Source organism: Epinephelus lanceolatus, chromosome 5 (assembly GCF_041903045.1).
Source record: "Epinephelus lanceolatus isolate andai-2023 chromosome 5, ASM4190304v1, whole genome shotgun sequence".
NCBI lineage: Eukaryota > Metazoa > Chordata > Actinopteri > Perciformes > Serranidae > Epinephelus > Epinephelus lanceolatus.
In genome coordinates, this window is record NC_135738.1 from 8,733,475 (window position 1) to 8,754,816 (window position 21,342).

The 21,342-nt window shown below is 42.0% G+C and overlaps 1 protein-coding gene across 1 annotated transcript in view; it reads right to left on the reverse strand.

The window, feature by feature from the left end:
• Window positions 1-21,342, reverse strand: part of LOC117262829 (uncharacterized) — a 72,112-nt gene that overhangs the window by 13,062 nt on the left and 37,708 nt on the right. Inside the window, exons 6-7 of the mRNA XM_078167664.1 lie at window positions 21,169-21,291; window positions 8,257-8,343 (exon numbers count right to left, since the gene is read on the reverse strand). Coding sequence (XP_078023790.1) covers window positions 8,257-8,343; window positions 21,169-21,291 — 210 coding nt within the window. The remainder of the gene's footprint in view (window positions 1-8,256; window positions 8,344-21,168; window positions 21,292-21,342) is intronic.

Below are 21,342 nucleotides of genomic sequence, written 5' to 3' on the forward strand. Positions count from 1 at the left end.
TCTGTACTCAATACCTTTAAGGTATCAACCAATGCCCAGCAGTGGTGCAAGGTAGTAACAACAGGCCTTAGTGCACACTATTATGTTGGACCCTAGTTACCGTGTAATCTTATTGTCTCATCACATGATCAAATGGAGACCTGACATTGTTAAATACCAACATGCATATTACCCAGAAATAATTATCACATATGTATGACAAAAAATATCAAAGAAAAGAAGGAATTATGGGTTTTTTATAGCTTATTTATAGTATATGTAGAATAAGCACATTTTTTGTACTTAGTACTACTGACTATTTTACAAAATAAAAAATAACATAAAAGAAGACCATGATGGGGATGGGTTTGCCTTTCCAAAGGCATATAGCCTGACAACTGGCACCATTTTTATTTAATGGAATAAATTATGCCCATGTATTTGATCTGAGTTGTGTATTCGATAGAGTTGGTTGTTCACGTGATGTCACCAAACCATTTGATAGTATGGCTGCACTACACACCTGTGGCATCTGGTGGCAATTCACAGAAATTAATGCTTCTATTCACGATTGATATCAAATGAAGTCCACTGAATGAAGTACATATATATATATATATATTTATATATATTAGGGCTGTCAAAATAACGCATTAATTTCAATCAATTAATCACAGAAAAAATAACATATTAAAGGGGCGTCGGTGGCTTAGTGGTAGAGCAGGCGTCCCATGTACAAGGCTGTTGCTGCAGCGGCCTAGGTTCGAATCCGGCCTGTGGCTCTTTGCTGCATGTCATCCCCCTTCTCTCTCTCCCCCTTTCACACTTACCTGTCCTGTCCATTAAAGGCAAAATGGCCCAAAAAAATATCTTTAAATAACGTATTAAAAAAAATAACGCTGATTAATTGCTTTCTGTGGTGCGTCAGACGAGACGACACTGTTTGGCTCCATGAATGCAACATTTACATTTAAAAAATGCTCAGATGGAACTGTTGATTGGAGCGCTGTTCTCTGCAATTTCTGTGTGAGAAATATCTGTACCATCGGAGTACTTCATGTCTGAAATATCACATCAACACAAAGTATTTAGCTGCGACCCCCGATGTCCAAGCTAGCACAGCCTCTGATGCGAGCGCTAGCTCCCAACCTTGTTAAGCCACACTCAACCGGGCATTGAGAACACAAACTGAGTACGTCTACCTGTGACCGACTAACTTACAAAATGGACTACAGACCAGTTTGGGTGGTAGAGGACAGGGGGACAATTGTGTCCAAAATCCAGCAGCTTTACTATGACACTACTCTGACAGCAAAAACTGTAGTATGCAACTAATTTAGATTGGTCTGAATGATTCCAGTTTAGCTGCCCAGATCTTATTCTCATAGCTTTGACCATCACTGGTAATAAGAACATAGTACTCACAGAAAAAAGTCGCTAAAAAGAAGTCGGACTTTGTGTTTTGGAGCAGTAAGAATATCAGACAGGTTGGAAACAAACCAACTGACCAAATAAGTGAAACAGTGAAACTGTCAATCACAATTTCCCACTTCCTGATTTAACAGTTTTATTACCATGATTTCAATTTTGGTTTGATCTCCAAATAAAGTGTTTGGACTTTGGTAGTGATGTTGGTGTTCCCAGCTTTTAGATATATAAAAATCGTAACTGACAAATAATCGTTGAAACCTAAAATGATCCTTTAAGATATTGTACATAAGATGAATAATTTTTCTTTTGAAAATCAATGAATGGCTTAAAATGTTATCTGTATTAAAAAGTCAGTCGTATGTTCTGAATTTGATGTTACCGTGCAGGGACAATGACCTGAGCTCCATGATTGTATTCTCCTCCGCCTTCCAGCTGCTGTGTGGTGACTTCTCTTTAACCACAGGTGTATCTGCTGTGTACATTCCTAAAGGTGCATTAAAACATGACTTACCCCCTTCAGAGAGAGACGCAGGCATGAGAGAGGTCAGAAAAACACAGAGTGAAGAGCAGAGCATCAAAGACAGACGCAGCAAACTCATTTCACACCAACGCCAGAGGAAATTTCCCTCCAGGAAACATTTGTCAGAGCTCGATTTACTGAAAGAGCGTGACATCTGAGGGGAGTTTGGTACGATGGCTCGTCTTGGTGGAGATCTCTGACGCTAGAATGGTTCAGAAACTCACTTACGTGCTGTTGTGGTGACAGATGGTCAGAGAGGAGGATGAAGAGGATGAAGAGCAGGTAAAAGAAGAGAGAAAAAAGATATTAAGTCAAATGTGTTCAACATCTGGAAATCATTTTCTCTGAAATAAGAAAATATTCTTAATTTAAAGGAACAGTGTGTAAGATTTTGAGGGATTTAGTGGCGTCTAGCAGTGAGGACTGCAGATCACAACCAGCTCAAACTTCTCCTGGTTAGAATTCCTCCAGTGTTCATTGTTCAGGAGTTTTTTACCAGGAGCTAAATAATTCACAGAGGTCTCTTCCTCTTCAAAACAAATGGACATGGTGATTTTAACTGGTAAAACGCACTGAAGAATTGAATCCCGACGCTGCTTGTTGCATTTTGGCTGCTGACTATGGTGGCTGACGTAAAAACACGAACATGTGAATGTCCCTATCTACAGCTTGTGTTAGGTTTGTCTGTTCTGGGCTACTTGTTAGGGTTTCCGGCTTTGCCTCGCCCTTGTGTTTCCTGTTTCCCTTCCCTAGTGTCTTATGTTTATTTCCAGTCTGTCTCTGCGTGTTTGCTGGGCATTGCCTTCTGGTTTCCTCCTCCTGCCAATCCAGACCTCCAGACTCTGCCAGATCATTCAGTCTACTCTGCCGTACAGACATCAAGGCCAACTTCTGAGTTTTTTGACACTTTAGCCCCTTTTCACCTGCAGTTGGTTGGTTCCTCCAGAGCTGAACCTGCAACCGCTGCAGCGAGGCATTGGCTCTGTACATGGGGCGCTGACACTATCCACTACGCTAGTGATGCCCCGGATGGTGCCGTAGCATTGTTCCGACCTCTCATTGTTCCGACCTCTCATTAGTCCGACATCCCATTGTTCCGATATGTGATTATACTAGGTTATACTGTATTTGTGTACCATAGAGGATCAGCAACGCAACAAAAGTAGGCTACTGGTCGAGATACAAGTGTCATAGAGAGGAGAGAATGAAACACCATAACCTCCTGTTATTAACTCTGGGGTCCGGGTTGTGTGGGGAGCTCTCCACGGTGCGGAACAGCTCCCGACGGGCGTATTTCTGCCTTGATGGTGCGCCGCGACCGGCTCTGGGTCAGCTGGGAAAGGCTTGAGGCGAAGCAGGCTCACGGCTTATGTGTTTGTCACTTTCTTTTTCATTTTAACCCACACCATGATCTTTTCCTGACCCTAACCAAGTGGTTTTTGTGCCTAAACCTAACCAGACCTTAACCACAGGTCATCATGATGATTTCGGAACAACGGGACTTCGGAACAATGGGTTTAATATGGTCGGAACAATGGGATGTCGGACCAATGGGCATACCCCGCCCCGGATTACCCGGAATTCTTGAGGGGCAGAGCTGTTTGCCAAAGAACGCTGATCGGTGGAACACACACTTACAGTGTTCCGCACTTCCTGGTATGGGCAGCCGCTGAAAACTTTTTTTTCATCTCTACAGGCTTCAATTCGTTTGTGTTTTGATTAAGGATGGGTACCAAAACCTGGTACTAAATTAGCCCCAGAGCTAAATTATTAAATACCGTAGTACTGATAAGCGCTAACGGTATCGGTTCTTTTGTGCCGGCGCTGATCTCCTCTACACACATCTACACACACATCGACGCGACACGGTAACAAGTGAACAGCCGAGCGGTCGCAGTGGAAACAAAGTGAAGGTAACTCGAAAATGACTCAAGTTGACGGCAGCTACACTCGTTACTGTAAGTGACATTAACCCTTAGTGAGCAAGAAGCAAATACTTTATCAATACGTGTTCAGCAAGCAAGAACATGTGAACATGTAGACAGCGATATTCAGTATGCTCCGTCCACAGTCTCTCATCCACTGTCACTAACGTTATGTCTTACACAAGGACAGCACGCTAGTTCGGCTGATAGCGAATTGTTACTAATAAGCTCCAATGACAGCTGTCTGTATGTAGACTAACTTAGTTTGACACTTATCTTAAAATACTTTAAAACTGAGCTGCTGGCTGAGACAAACAGCCCCAACTCTATATCAGCATGTAACCAGCCATGCTGGTGGAGCCAAATACAGGGCACACGCCGAATCATCTACGTCATCATGCCAATTTGAATAAATGTTCTGAAACTTTGAAGTGTGGTGGAAACGCAAACCACACAGATTACCAGGAATTCTTTTACCCAGGTAAATGAATTCCTGGTAATAAAAGTTCCTGGAAATGTTGGTGGAAAAGGGGCTTTTGTCTTTTTGTTCTTTTTGGACCTTAATTCACACTTTGTGTCTCACATTCACCACGCCAACCTCAACCATAACCCGTCAAGTCCAGTCTCGTTCTCGTCTTCTGCCTCCCATCATCAAATTACAATAAACTGCCTTTAACCATTCCCAGTTTCCTGGATGTGTTTGCATTTGGGGTCCTAATTTGAACAGACTGTAGAAACATGGCGGCACAACACAATGAAAATTGTGTCACCAATATGTGTCATAAACTGTCAAGTTATGACACTAATCATCTGGACAGACTTATAATCTCTGTTACTTGTTATTTGATTAGATAGTTTCTGATTTTAGACAAAAATGAAGTTCATGTGAAACTGCTGGATAATATTTAGCATTATAAAGACAAATATCTTAATTTTTCTGAATAAATGACAAAATATTGTTTTGGCATCAGAGACTCAGGTGTGGTAAAGATTTCTAACGTTACAGATCTGGATATAAAAACAATGTTTCAAAAGCTCAGCTGTTCAACACACACAGATACAGGATAATGATGTACACACCTGTAAGAGGTAGAAAAGCTTAAACACACACAGAATGAACAGTTTAAATCTCTCCTCTTCTGCCTTTTACACTTTTTCACTCTAAGAAAGTATTGTTGAGGTTCAGGTGAGTATTTAAAGCTCTGTAGAGCTGAAACAGACAGAAAATCAATTACAGAAGCATTGAAAACCTCTGCAGCGAATCCAAAGCGTTCACTGAGAGCTGAGCTATTCTTCTCCTCTTAATGCCGTTCTATGGATTATTGATTTCTGATTTGCTCGCTGCTCGAGCTGAGGGTCTTTTTATCAGAGCCATTACCTCCTTAACGATTAGAGACAAAAAGTTAATTATGTAATTATGGAGCCAATAAGTGACTTGTCTGCTTTGCTTTGCTCTGGTGGGGCTTAAACATTATCTCCTGTGTGCACATCATCAGCAGTGAGGCAGCCGGGGAGGAGAGGAGATTAACACTTAGAGAGGCAGATGCTAAATTGAATTCTCCAGGCCCACGGCTGTCTGGGAAGCCATTAAGTAATCACAACATTGCCCCTTTCGAATCAATCCACTGCACACTGACGCTATGCGTGTGTGTGTGTGCGTGTGTGTGTGTGTCTGTCAAACGGCATATTTTCACTTCATTTCTATCGACTGTGGAAGCAAAAAGAGAAACAAACAACTGATCTTTAAAATGAACTATTCACTAAAAGTCTCAGAGCTGTTGCTTCGACAGATAAAGGAGCAGAGTGAAGGTCAGGTCTCACCAAAGAGTCTCACAGTGGCATTAATCTGTGTGTCTTTACTTTTCCCAAAACATCTCTGCCGCAACTTCATCCTAACTTCCAGATAACTAAATGAGTTGTGGTTCTACTGGCGTCATTCATTTGTTTACAGTTCCTTGTCCCGGTGATCAGCACATCTGGGCGACGCCAACAAATGTGCATTAGTGTATGTTGGATATGTTTCCATTCACAACTGCAGAGCAACACCGGCACACCGTCCTGTTCTTACGCACAGCTGTTTCTCCAGTACTGTTGTTGCTGACCGGGACACCGGTATCCACCAGGTGGGTCCTCCAGCTCTGGTGTTTAGACCCTTTACTGTTAGTTAACAGTGCAACATTATTTAGTGGGCGGGGCTTAGCTGGAGGCAAAACAATTCTCCACACATTAGCTAGTGCTAGCTAGCAAGTTCTGTTGGCTTGTTTTAGACAATGGAGGAAGATGATGGGAGTGGTGCATTCAGAAATACTCACTCTGAGTGTGGAGAGCGTTCTGGCACAAACTGGACTGTTCGTAAATTTGGAGCACTGTCTGAATGAACCGTTAGTTATCCAGAGCACCGAACGGAGTGAATGTGTGATTAACTTAACTGTTTGTTCATTCGTGTACAAATATGACATTCCGTTTCTTCGACCAGCAGGGCTCTCATTTTAGTGTAGAGTGTCAGACTGAAATTAGAAACGCACCATTGCAGGTCACTCACTCTCCCGGACCACGGGTGTTACTATAATAAGTAAACACTGACCAACGGGACCAGACTGGCCGACCTGTATGCTCTCACTCAGTGGATGGATGATGTCACAGGAAGCTTTGTGGTCGATCACTATGCCAATCTTACAAAGACTTCGACACTTGAACGGTTTCCTCCAGTTTGTTTTGCTATGGAAGCTAACGTTAGCTAATGTGCTAAAAAGTTAGCGAGAAATCCAATATTCCTCTTAATACCTCGCCAGTTTCTGATGAGGTGGAAATGATAACCCTTAATACACATAACGTTATTCATCCCTACAACAGGAAATACTTTTTCCCTAACCTGATATGAAGTGTGCGCTGCACATGTGAGCATTTCTGATGATGGCCTCCATCCAGTCCTTTGGTCTTATCACATTTAACCATAGTTGTCTTTGTTTTTGTTGATGTGCAGTGGTGGCTGGTTTTGAGCCATGACTCCTTCTATTCTGGCTCCCGATAACACAACAAGACGACATCTTAAGACTCCTATGTAGCCTACAGCCCTGTGGGGGAGAGGAGGGTTCTACCTCCAGCTAACAAACTGATGTCATTGTGATGTCGGCCGTAAAAGGGTCTATTAATTTGTAATAAGCAACTTATTATTTCAAATAAGGTGACTAGTAATATGTATTACATTTTGAGACTAACTTTGCCAACATTGTTGGTCATAAACCAATGTATTGACCTGATCTTGGTGCTTGATGAAAAGTCAAAAGATCACCAGAGTCATTATAGTTCATCCTGAGGGGAACATGAACGATGAACCGCATTTCATCACATCCAACAGTTGTTCAGTCTGGAACAAAGTGGCGGACCAACTCTACAGCGAAGCTAAAAACTAATGTGTGTGAAGATGTTTCCCTGTGACAGGAGGATTACAGAGGTTAACAATCCTCTGCTGCTGTTTGTTGTGTCGGCAGCCTCTGGCCGGCGGAGGTTAATGCTGTGAACTTGAGAGGCTGAAGGAGTAATTGGAGGAGAAAGGCCTCATGGGGAGTCCACTGTACCTCACCTCGGGGTTAAACGGGAGCAGGAATGATATAATTGGATAATGAAAAAGCCCCCACAGGCTGCAGAGGATGTGTGTGTGTGTGATAGAGTGTGTGTGCAGTATGTTTATGCAGTAAATCAGGTCCTTGTGTGCGTGTGAGACTGTGTGGAAGTGTGATGTTGTTGTTGTTCTATATTATAAACAGAAACTGTAATGTAAATTAATAGAGAGGCAAACTCTAGCAAAAAAAAAAAAAGTAAAAAAAAAATCTTCACAGGGAACCTATTTGTTGCATGTGGGAATTATTAGTGTGTGACTTCTTTTTTTATATCTCTTACTTATTCAGTCTCTTTTTCAAACTCGGTGCAGACTAATTTGGAGCGATGTTTGAGTTGCTTGGGTAGAGATAGACAAAAAACAGATCTTAGTGGGAGTTAGTTGTTTTTTGTGCAGTGGTAAAGGGGCTAAAGATGACTGCAAGTTTCCATCCACAGGTGTTGTGTGAAGATGAGTTCACTGATCGATGAAGATAACCAGCTGCTGATTTGTTCAATTTGTTAGAAACAAAGTTTGAATAATTCAAACTGCTGGTCAGAACTTCTCCTCGTATGACACAGAAACATCTGAGCGTCGTCATCTCTCTGTTGGAACTAAAGTGAATGAGCTCATTCTGTAAATGTTGTACTGTTCCTTTAAGAGAGAATTTTAGTGAGAGTCTGTGTGAGGAGCTGAAGACAGCTCGGGATGATGTTACTGTGTTTGTTTATGCAGCTGAAGTTATTAAAGTGCATGACAGGTGCTGATTCTGACACACACACACACACACACAGAGTGCTCACCGATCTGACGTTGACGTCGGCTCCGGCCTGAAGCATCATGTCCACCGCCTCCCGACAGCCCTGCTTGGCTGCCCAGTGAAGCGCCGTCTGAAAACACACACACACTCAATAATGCTTTAAAAACACACACACACACTCTTGAGCACTTCCACATCTTCAGTATGGACACACACTGAGTTTACACACTCCACCAGCAGGTTATCACACAGCACAGCCTGAGGAGGAAACCAGAAACTCTACATGACGATGACGACCATGTATTTTCATTACTGAATGATGCACGGTATATTATCTATGATGTTTGTTATGATGTTACACCAACAACATTAAAGGCTCGTCCACACTATGAATGGTATCTGTAACAATAACTATAAAGATAATGACATGAGCATCCACACTGATGAACGATAACCCTTGTGTAAACAGTGGCGACAAACACACAGCACACTCCAGCTGATGGATTTTCATAGTGTTACTCTCGGTTTCATCAAATCACTCTGAAAGTGATCCCAATGATATATAATAATAACTTTCGTTGCTATAGCTGTGATTTTGACTCTGCCATCTGCTTGAGTTAGAATATTTTTTAGATTTTCCACTTCCAGTACGAAGGCAGAGCAGGACATCCACCTGGTAATGTGAAATGCGTCCACATGGCTCAGACTGAGCTGACGGGAAGAGCCAACGGCAGAGTACGTGAATTTAGTGGAAGGGTACATGTGTGACTACGTCCAGTTTTTAAAATAAGATGTTAACAAAAGCTATATGCCAGGGTTAGAAAGAAAAAGGCCAGCCCTCACCAAGAGGCAACCTGCGGGACTGAAAAATGAAGCCAACAAGGAAATGCCAAAAACTGCAGTTCCTCAAATGGCCACTAGAGACTGGCTCCAAGAGACCCCCATGTTAAAATGTCCAACTTTACAGCAGAAATAAACATGTTTACAACCTGATACAAAGAATGGCTTTGGTCTCTTTGGCTAATTTCAACATTCATGACAACTGTACGAGGAGTAAATTTTTATATCCGTTTTATCATTCGTTTATATCTTATTACGGCTTAAAGTTATGCATAATTAAGGGCGGGGTCACTTTGAGTGACAGGCTGTCTGCTCAAAGTTTCCTAGGCTTATCAGTCAGATCCACCCTCTCACCCAAATATGACTGCAGGCTCCTTAACACCACGAAATGCTGAACTCGAGGCTTCAAAACTCTTGATACTCATGATAGCTACAAGCATTATTTTTAGTCTATGGCCCTCACATGACTGACCCAACAGTCTGCGTCTGTTAGTCAACAGTCAAAAATATTCACGAGACAAAAAAAAAGCAGCAAATGCAAACATTTTAAAATCTGTAACAAGTGATTTTTACCAGACAAATTAACAGAAATGATTAATCGATTACCAAAATAGTTGCAGATAAATTGATAACTTCTACTTGCTTTGATGTCCTTCCCTTTCTCTCTTCTCTTTCTCTCCCTGAACACCTACCTGCCAATGGGACAAGGGATGGAAATTAGCCGCTTGGCTACAATCTCTTACATATTTACATTGTTAATGTTCATTAATATGTTCTGTCCCATTTTTAAAAATAAACAAATAAAAATAAAAATAAATGGACCGATCCTTTATCAGCTCTACTCCAGTAGAACGTCTCCTCTCTATATTCAGATATTTGCCTCTTCATCTCGCAGAAAAATTAAATGTTTTGAGTGAATCCAGTTTGAATATAATATTAAAACACCATCAGAGACCAGAGCAGAGAAAATAAAGTCCTGCTTTGAAGTGAATTCATGGTTCATTAGTTAAAACTGTGCGCTGCAGACAGACACACAGACTGGAGCTTTAATTCTCTGCTAAAGAGCCACATTCAAGGACAGTTATCCCATCAGCTCCGGGCTGGATTCAAACATGTCACTAATCACGCCGGTTAATGTGTGAACGATACCACAAGCTCATTTACTCTGATGCTTTGCTCAGTTATTGTCTCCGACATGTGGACAATCTGCTCTGTGAAACAGCTCAGATTAATAAATACACACTCTGCTTCATTATGATTATTTCACATATGAGAGCACGTGTCCAAAAACAAAGTGGAATACACAAAAGCAACTTTTTTTTTCACTCCATCATCCCCCTTTTTAGTTGTATGTCTTGTTTTAATATATTTTCCTGATGTCAAAATTTAAATTGAATTTATAAGAAATTAAAGTATTGCCCACATGAGTGTTTTTACCCATGAGGGCCCAAGATAAGATGCCCACTTTGGGCCCATACTCACTTGGTCCCCAGGTAGCTGTAGCATAACCCATGTGGGGCCCACTTGGGTAAACCCACCCCTATCAGTTATTGGCATGGGGCCATTATTGAACCCTTAAACAATTCCATACAGGGCCCAGTTTTCAGCTCAATTACTGACCACATGGGACTGTTGCCAGCATGGAGGCATACACACCTGACTTGTTCATGCCAATTAAAACAAACTGACAGGTCATCAAAATGATTTTGAGTGGTCTGAGCCTTTTGTACAATCATTTAGCGATGTGTTCTTATAGAAACTTGAAACCTTTTGGATAATTGGGACAGCATGAGGTTGTTACTGTCTCTTTCAACCTGTCTGCTGCTATCCTCTCTTTTCTGTCCCCACTGTTCATGTGATTAATTCATTTCTGAGGATGTGCACAACTACAGTAGATCTAAAGAAATATTTTATGCCCCTGCCACAATATAAAATACATGCACAAAGCGCACCTTGCAGTATCGTGTCAGAATATCACCTGTTTGTTTCTGTCACCAATGTTTTAATAAGCAGCTGAAAACCTTTAAAAATCATCATCACTCACAGCAGAGGATATAAAAAGGTTCTGACTGAATCTATTGAGGAAGAGGAGACTGTTAAAAATCTACTGAGGCTCTCTAAGACAGCATCGCTGCTAATGCTCTACACCACAGAGTGAAGAAAATGAACTTACAAACTGGATGTGTCCGAGGGATTTCCAGAGCAGAGGCAAAATAAGAGATAAGATAAGAAAGTACAGTTTCCAAAATCAGACAGAGAGAGTAGAAATAACTGGCTAAACATTTGTCTAACATCAGCATTTGTTTTCTGGGAAAATGTATTTATTCTTCTTTATTTTGAAAATCAGAAGATAACCAACCAACAGATCATAAAATACAGTGTCAATAATCTGACTGTGATGACAGAAAGAACATGTCTCCACAGTATCTGTGTCTGATGTGACCGGTTCTCCTCACGCACTCGTCCATTCACACCTCTGACCCTCGTCTGTCCACATCTGAACTGGCTCTAACATCTGCCTGCTGTAATCTGCCTTTTAGAGATTAACATCGCCTCCTTTCAGCACGCAGGGAACCATAGGAACCATAGGAACTATGGTAGCCATAGTAACCATAATCTGTGTCCCGTCTCCTCAGTCTTTGTGTCTTTTCAGACCTGTAAAACCTCAAACCACAGCCTGGGTTTCTCAAAGTTCGTAGTTTTTCTGACAGTTGCAGACTGAAGTATCGACGAGTTTCTGGTTTACAAACAATTGACGATACAACTCATCACCTCGGTGACCTGACAGCTCATATACACACATTTTAAGTGTTCAGGAAAAAAACACAACCATCCATCTGTAATCCAGTAAATTTACAGTGGATGGATGGATGGATGGATGGATGGATGGATGGATGGACCTCTTTCCTTTCAATGGTAGGTCATCTTCGCTGGTGCTTTGTCGTAATTTGCTCCGTACAGTAAAGCGATCCATCCTCCTACTTACTGCTTTCTTCCTTTAAATGTTATCATCCTTCACACTGGCTGCCAATCAGGGCTGTGATGTGTCACACACTTAGAATTCCCACGCACCAACGGTGACAAATAGGTCCCCTGTGAAGGTTTTTTAAATTAAATTGAATCAAATTAATTTTTTTTAGACTTTTTTCTAGACTTTGCCTCTTTATTGGGAAATGGGTGTACACAACATACTGATACAGTCAATTAAAAATCCATTCATAACCTTGTGCATAGGCCCAGTTGAATATTGCAATAATAATGTGTGGTTATCACAAAATCCCACAGCACACCTGGACTGGCATCACGGCACACCATTTGAGAAACACTGGTATACACGCAGGAGTAATTCGACTCCCAATCACATTATCTGGGTGTGTTAGTCCGACTTTGAGAAATTCTATTTAGTGTGATACCAGTTGGACTAACATGTTCACGTGTTTTAAAAGTCAGATTTTAATTGGACTATCACAGTAAATTGATTTTCTCTAATGTCATGAAAAGTGTGACCTCCTCTCCTGCAGCAGCCGACAGCCTCAGACTCCTCTGCAGCTTTAGTCTGGCTGATTTCTGAAGTTAGGAAACTGCTAAAAGCAGCAACAAACGTGTCACATTAAGGATTTTTGGCCAGTCAACTCCACTGAGACTCCTACTAAATACAAGCCGTCCTCTCCTCCTCCTCTTTCTCCTCCTCCTGGTCCCTCCCTGTCGTCCCTGTTGTCTGTACCTCCTCCCTCTCAGCGCTCATGTTGCTACTGTAAACTGGATCAAACAAATGGAACATTGTTTTCTGCTGTTTTCCGCCCATTTAATTTCAGCGCACTGATGTTCTTCATTCAGCCAACAACCGAGAGCGTGAAAATCCAGTCGGTCATCAGGGGGAGAAAAACCCTGTGGTCGTGTGCAGGCTGGCTAATGGAGGTTTATTTTGGCGGTGTCTCTGTGTGTTGGCGTGCTGATGCAGACTGACCGCTGAGGGGCGGGGGGTGCTGCCAGGCTGCTTCAGCCGCCACGCTTTTCATTAGAAGGTGATAACTGAACCCCGCCTCGCCCGCCGGCCTCTTCCGACACTTGCTGAGATTGTTTGGGCCTCCACCTGTGTCACGCACACACTCCAACACACCTTAACACACACTGACAGCGCCGCTATTAGGAGCTGTGAGTGATACTCAACGCTCCACTCAAACGTTTCTCTGCAAAGATCAGATCTGAGTCAGGATTTAATCACACATGGAGACACCTCAGGTCAAGTTGTAGATCATTTCCCTCTGCCAAAGGGCGCAGCTTGGGTTTCACAGATGATATTAATATTTTGTATAGATGCTTCATACTATTTGTGTCTTTCCTACAAAGAGGTCTGTGCTGTATTGTCTCATTTTTTCTTTGTTGCTGAGATTTGGGAGGTGTGAGTGTTGACTCCTCTGTGACCTATCCTTACCCATAACACCTTTCTCTGTGTAGGCTTGTGATAGAGTGTAGATATTTGTCTGAACCAGTCCATCAGGTGGTCATTCCAAGTCTCTTTGTGGTCATCTGAGGTTTCCTCGCAGTCTTTTTGAGCCTCTTTGTGCTTGTTTTAAATCATTGTGAATCTTTTTATGGATGTTTTGAGTCATTTTCATTGTCTTTGTAGTTGTTGAGTCATTTGGAATCTCTATGTGATAGTTTTGAGTGTCTTTGTGGCCATTTTGGGTGTACTTGTGGTTGTTCAGGTCTCCTTGTGCACATTTCCAGTCTCTTTGTGATTGATCCAAGTCTCTTGGTGGCTGTTTGAGTTTTCCTTGTGGTCTTTTTGAATTTCTTTATGCTCGTTTTGAGTCATTTTGAGTCTCTTGGGGTCTCTATGGTTGTTTTGAGTCTCTCTGAGTCTCTTTGTGGTTGTTTTGAGTCATTGTGAGTCTCTTTGTGGTTGTTTTGAGTCATTGTGAGTCTCTTTGTGGTTGCTCTGAGTGCAACTGGACAGAGAATCTCACCTGCATATGCACATTACTTTTCCTCCTCAACTGCCGGTCAGGCGTGTTTGCTCAACCAAAAAATAAAACACCTTTGTTTTCAACCCTTTTAGGCTCATTGTGTCTGATGATATGTATACTGTGATACTGTGATACCGTGAAACCATGATATTTTCTGAGATAGTTATCATACCGTGAAAATTTCATATTGTTGCAAACCTAGTCAGCACTGAGTTTGAGAGACAAAATAAATAACAGATATTCAAAAAAAGCAGTTACCACCTCAACATTTGGCCTACATGCTGCTTTCTACTGTTTAGTAACCTGTCTTCCAGCCGATCAATGATGTCAAACATAACACACCACAAAGAAACACAGGAAGGCATACTCATCCACTGCAGAGCCATTAACATGCTCTGGTCTACTTTGCAATGAGAAAACAGTCTATAGCCTATTTTAAGCGAGTGTTCCCGTGTTTCAATAAACTGCAGATTTTGGCGGTAAATGAGCGTAGGTGTTGAGGGGTTTTATCTCTGTGGTAACCTCCATGGCTGAAAAATGAAACAACAACGCTGAAGTGCCAAAAACTGCAGTTCCTCTAATGGCCACTTGAGGCTGGCTCCAATAGTGAGTCAATCCCCATAGACCAACATGTTAAAAAGCCCAACTTTACAGCCGAAATAAACATGTTTACAGCCTGGTATAGAAAACGTTTTGGTCTCTATAACTAGCTCCAACATTCATGCCAACTGTACGGAGTTGAATTTTTATATAACTGACCTGTTTACATTTTATTAAGGCTAAGATCAATGCATAATTATGATCATGGCCGCTTTGAGTGAGAGACTGTCTGCAGATAGTGCTCTCGGCTTCTCAGTCAGATCCGCCCCTCGCTCCTCCACAGCTCCACCCTCTCACCCAAATATGATCACTTCTATCTCCAAAAAACCAAGATGGTAATGGCCAAAACACTATACTCAAGGCTTGATGTCTACGAACCAATGCGTGATGTCATGGTAGTTACATCCATTATGGTTATATTATTTTTCAAAGATCCATTGAGATTGAACTGGAATACAGTTTGATGCAGACTTAAAGGTTTGCATTATCTCTCAACTACAGCACAACTTGACAAATATATTAGACAAAAAAATATTTTCTGTTAATTAATGCTCAAATGATAGAATGGAAACTCATGACCTGAAATATGTGCAGAGGAGTCAGCAGGAATGTAACGTATTCATGATTTATATGATAAATGTGTCAAATCATGCAGAATCACTGCTTTAACTGCTGGTGAACAAACATTCAGGAGAAACACAACAACGCTGCGTGTGACACATTCACACATTTGCAAACATGACGGACACCTGTCCGCCCCAGCAGGACGCTCCAGCCTCCATTAAACAGTCTGAGCTATCGTCCTCCAACAGATCCAGGAGGGGAGCACCAACAGTGACCCGGCACAAACTGGCAACTGCCTCCCAACAGTCGGCCCGGGTGCGGCGGGCATCTGTTGGCCCTTTGGTGGTTGAGGAGTGACAGGCAGAATGAGTTAGCGCTGCTCATCTGAAAGCAGCAGGGAAAAAGCACATCAAACAGGCGTAAATTTCACTCCTTCCGTTTTGATCAAGTGAAGCATGAAAAGGAGTGTAATACTCTCAAGTGGCGCGAGGGTTAGACCATTGATGTTGTTATTTCTGCATGGGGAGGTCCATGCAGCTAATGGGAGGGGGGGGGGGAGGCGCATTAGGAGAGGCCATATGGAGGGGTCCTTTTGCAAAAGCTCTTGAATAGGAAGCTTAGAGTCCCATAATGCCGTGTGAAATTCTACTTCTGGCATCGGCGGGGAGTTTTCAAAGCCGGCCTGCAACAGTTCGACCATATGTGCCGGTTTGAACGAGCGTCTCTTTTATTGGGTGTAGAATCACACTTTGACTTAACAATGAATCTGAAGAACATATGTTGGGACTCGAGCAGAGACAGAGCTCACAGAGCTGCTGTAAGGACGAAAAGAAAATCAAAGATCGATCCCAAACACCGTGTCCAGACGAGTGCCTCCCTGACTGGGTGAGCTGCCTACATAAGGAGACTCGGACTTCATCCCCCTGTTGACTGATTTCCACATTCTCACTGCAAAACTGTGAAATCAGGTCTTTAAGAAAAAAGAAAGTAAAAGCACACACGGAGGAGCGAATAAAAGATCTGCTGGCTGATTGTGTGATGATCAGTTCCTCCCATCTGCTGAGGAGCCGCGCTGACTCCCTTCAGGCTGACTGTTTGCTCAAATATTAATTACCATGTAATTACAATATCATTACACATCCCCATTGTCTGGGCTGCTGGGCTGCTCAAATCACACCAGACCCTAATGAGCATGAATACTACATCCTGCTGCAGCGTCCGACCACTAATCATGGACGGATTATGAGACAATGGGCCCCCGGGCACAGACATGGAAAAGGCCCCCCATTCCTCCTTCACAAGAACATGACCCTCCAACTGAGAGGGACGCAAAACAACCACAAAGAGACACAAAGCACAGAGGAGACACAAAGAGACACAAAAACCACCACAGAGACACAAGGAGACACAAATAGATATAAATAGACCACAAATAGACTCAAAACAATCACAAAGAGAGCCAAAGGGATATAAAATGACCACACAGAGACTCAAAGTGACCACAAAGAGACACAAGACCACAACAAAGAGCCGCAGAGACTTTAGACGCCCACAAAGAGACACAAAGAGATATAAAATAACCACAAAGAGTCTCAGAAGAACCACAGAGACTCAAAGAGACTCAAAATGACCACAAAGAGATTCAAAACAAACACAAAGAGACACAAAAAGACTCAAAACGACAACAAACAGACGCAAAATCAACAACCACATAGATACACAAAGAGATATAAAAAGACCACAAAGAGTCTCAGAACAACCACAGAGACTCAAACAGACTCAAAATGACCTCAAAGACACTCAAAACTACCACGAAAGGACAAAAAAACAGGATGACCATAAATGACTTGATGGTTGATCTGAATCTCTGGCAACTAAACTGACACTGATTTGACACTCGGTTCAAGTTATTTTTTAATTAACAAAAGTCAAAATTCTCTGGTTTCTTCTTCCTGTGTAACAGTAAGCTGAATATCTTTGGGTTGGAAACACAGACTGTAAAAATAATGGACATAGCTTCCATGACGTCACCCATTGGTTTGTGGACTCCTGATTTTGAGCCTCGAGTTCGGCACTTCAGCGTCTGCGTCTTGGTTTTTTGGAGCCAGAAGCGACCATATTTGGGCAAGAGGGTGGAGCTGTGAAGGAGCGAGGGGTGGATCTGACTGAGAAGCCAAGGATACTATCGGCAGACAGTCCTTCACTCAAAGCGCCCCGCCCTTGATCATGCGTAACTTTAAGCTTTAATAAAATATAAACAGGTGGGTTATATAAAAATTCACCCCCCGTATAGTTGACATGAATATTCAAATTAGCTATAGAGACCAAAACCGTTTTTTGTACCAGGCTGTAAACATGTTTTTTTCTGCTGTAAAGTTGGGTATTTTAACATGGGGGTCTGCGGGGATTGACTCATTCTTGGAGCCAGCCTCAAGTGGCCATTAGAGGAACTGCAGTTGTTGGCACTTTACTTTTCAGCACCAGAGGTTGCCACTTGGTCGTGAACAAAACAAAACATTTGAGGACGTCATCTTGGCTTTAGGAAACAATGGTCGACATTTTCCACCATTATCTGACATTTTATAGACCAAACAGATGATCGAATAATCAAAAAATAACTGACAGATTAATCAACAGTGAAATTAATCGTTAGTTGCAGCTCTAGCTCAACAGCCCCATCAGACAGAGGTCCAGGCCCTGGGGCCCCTCACCCATTAGGCCCCTTCGGACCTGTTTAGTAATCCGTCCATGCTACTAATATGAAGCTGCCGGCAGACGGCTGGTGAAAATGAAACAGGAGCGATGATAAAAATAACTGTTGGAGGTAGTTGTGTATGTAGGACAGTGTTTAGCATGGTGTCAGGTGTTTGGCTGCACAGAGCTGTCAGGCTGTCTGTAGGGACGACTACACGCCTCGCAAAGCAACACCGCCTTTCTGCTGCTTTTGTACACAAACATGCCAGAAAATTGGACGTCTGTGTGAATCCCATTTACATGAACTGCATTTTGCATTAACAACCCCCCACCCCACCCCCCACCCCCACCCCCCACCCACACACAGACACACACACCTTGCTTCAAAGAGCCGGCAGACGTCCGAACCTGCGACTCTTTCAGAGTGTTGTGGAGCCAGACAGGCAAGCAGACGGAGGTGAGGGAGCTGCTTTCTGTGATATCAGTGCTGAGCTAATTGAGGCAGAAGTGAGTGTGTTGTTGTGTCCCGGTTGTTCTCCCGTGTTTAGATGATTAGTGTTAACTTACCCCCTTTCGTGTACGCCGACGTTCACATCACACGAGGTCGTCAGTCGAAGAGGAGTCGCAAAGAGAAACAAAGAAAGAATACTTTAATTTCTCCTGGCTCCTTTTAGTGCAGCAACCTGTGTGTTCAGCGACAAACCACTACAATAATAATATTATTACCACTCTAACTCGTCATGTGGCCCGAACAGTTTCAATCAAAAAGCTTTAAAGTCTTTTCAGCACTTCAGCCCTTTTACTGACACTTATTTAAATATTATTGGGTGTAAATGTGAAAAACCTTCAAATATTCCACTTCACCTTCTTCCTACACACTTAAGCCAGCATTGCAGTGTGGCGTCAGCTTTTCAGACAACCTTAAAATATTCCAAATCATTCATACATTAATGGTATTATTCAACATTTAAAGTGAACATTGCAATGTAGCATCAGCTTTTCAGCAACCCTTGAAATATTCAACATTATGAGTGTCATTCAACTTTTCAAAAACATTCATACCAGTTAGACTGCTTTCAACTTTCTCAACTATTCCTATTACTTCACCTGGTTCTGACACATTAAAGCCAGCATTACAAAGTCGTGTAAGCTTTTCAAATAACCTTAAAATATTCCACATCCCTTATACATTAATGTTATTATTCAACGTTTGAAGCCAGCATTGCAGTGTAGTGCCAGCTTTTCGAATAACCGTAACATATTCCACATTAGACCCCCTTCGACTTTTTCAACAATTCTTATCACTTTACCTTCTTCTTACACATTTGACCAAGCATTGCGGTGTAGCGTAAGCTTTTCAAAAACCTTCAGATATTCCACACTATTGGTATCATTCAACTATTCAAAGATATACATACACATTTAAAGTGAGCATTGCAGTGTAGCGTCAGCTTTTCAAAAAACCTTTAAACATTCCACATCCTTTATACATTAATGTTATGATTCAATGTTTGAAGCCACATTATAAATATCATTTAACTTTTCAATGACATTCATACTAATTAGATCCCTTCGACTTTTTCAACAATTCCTATCACTTTACCTTCTTCTTACACATTTGAGCAAGCACTGCAGTGTAGCGTCAGACTTTCAAAAACCTTCAGATATTCCACGCTATTGGTATCATTCAACTAGTCAATAATATCCTTACACATTTAAAGTGAGCATCAGCTATTCAGCATTGACCATTCACACCTGCACTTTCTTCAGATATTGTATTTTTTTGTTTTATATTCATTCTTATTGTCAACAAATTCCCAGAGTGCTGTGTTTGATATGTTTGGGAAATCTGAGATTATGAGACTGAAATTTGAGGTTTCATAAGATCCAAAAACTGCATCTAAAAACCTGTTTAGGAAGACAAGTTTACACACCATTATATTTTCTATGCCAGAACTTGAATTCTTTAATAAACCCTGAATATCATGCCTGCTTTTAGAGCTCAGTTAAGGTCCAGGTCTGTTTAAACAGGTGAGAGCAGCTGAGTCTGTGTGGGTCCAGACTCTCAGCTGGTCTGTTGGTATCACAGTGATTCACACATTTCACCATGTTCTATGTAAGAGTGTGTGTGAGGGCGTTTATCTGCTTCTCCTCCTGATAGGATTGGAGTTTATCTGATTCATCTTCCCCTCACACACCCCTGCCCCCTGTTCGTCCCTTTCATTCATTTCAATAAGGAGATTACTAACTGTGTTTACTGCTCTTTGAACATTTAATTTCCTTAAGCCAATTGTTTTGTCAAAGTGCTCGGCTCTCTAAAGCCGTCTATCGAGTTTTGCCAAGCGGTCGTTGAGGACAGACTTAACCCAGACCTGATAGCTGTCACATTTATCTCCACATACACTACAGTGTAGAATCAGCTGTTATATGAGGTATTAATGACAGCTTTTCAATGCAAAGCAAGTAAATGACCAAAAAATATCAGGCTTATCAGCTCAGTATAAACTGAGGGTCTAAAGCTGTTAAAATCTCTGAGCTAAATGTGTTGCCTGAAAATTGACTTCATACAATAAGTAAATAAAACAGCATCATGTTTTACTTACAGAGACGAAATCCTGACGAGAGCAGAAAAGATAAAGCAAAGAGAAACAAGTTTCATTCATTCAGTTGGAGAGAGAACTTTTCTAATTTCTGATAATTCACAGTCAGACTGGCAGTCTGCAGCAGCCGCTCTGTGAGGCTGTCCTTACACACAGCGATGCTTTGAGCTAAATGCTAACAGCAGCATGCTAACATTAGCTAAGTGGCAGTAAGGTCGAAGTACAGCTGAGGCTGATGTCTTCAGTCTGTTGATCCACAGAGTCTTGGCTAAACCTTCAACACATTCTCACTCCCAACTCATCAAATACCAACACTTAGTCAGGGGCTGTAAACATTAAATTATGATGCACTAGGTACCCTCCTGCGTCGGTTTTGGATGTTCGGGGACGGTGTGTCAGTTTGTGCTTCTTAAATGCATTGTATCTTTTCAAAATAAACTTACAACAAAGGCAAAAAAAGCATGTGGCTGGGTTAGTTATCAGCTCTGACCAAACAAACGTTAGGTTGGGGAGATTTGGGGGAGTTTGGGGAGTTTTTGGTGATTGTGTTGTGAAGGAATACGATGAGTTTTTCATTACAGAATACTTTTTTTTAAAAAAATGGACATTGAGTTGTCATCTACAGTTATACTTTACTGAGGGATATGTGAAGTTTGATGTAAATGATTTGAGAAGTTGTATCTGTACCTTCTTCAGGACGAGGCTGGGCTCCTGAGCGAGCAGCTGACGCTGAGCAGCCATGTTCCCCAGAGCTGAGCTCCTCAACCAGTGCTTCTCCAGAGGATCCAGCTGCACCCTGTGGAACAGAGACTGGGAGGGAGGGGAGTGAAGAAGATGAGGAAAGTGAGGAAGGTGAGCTTT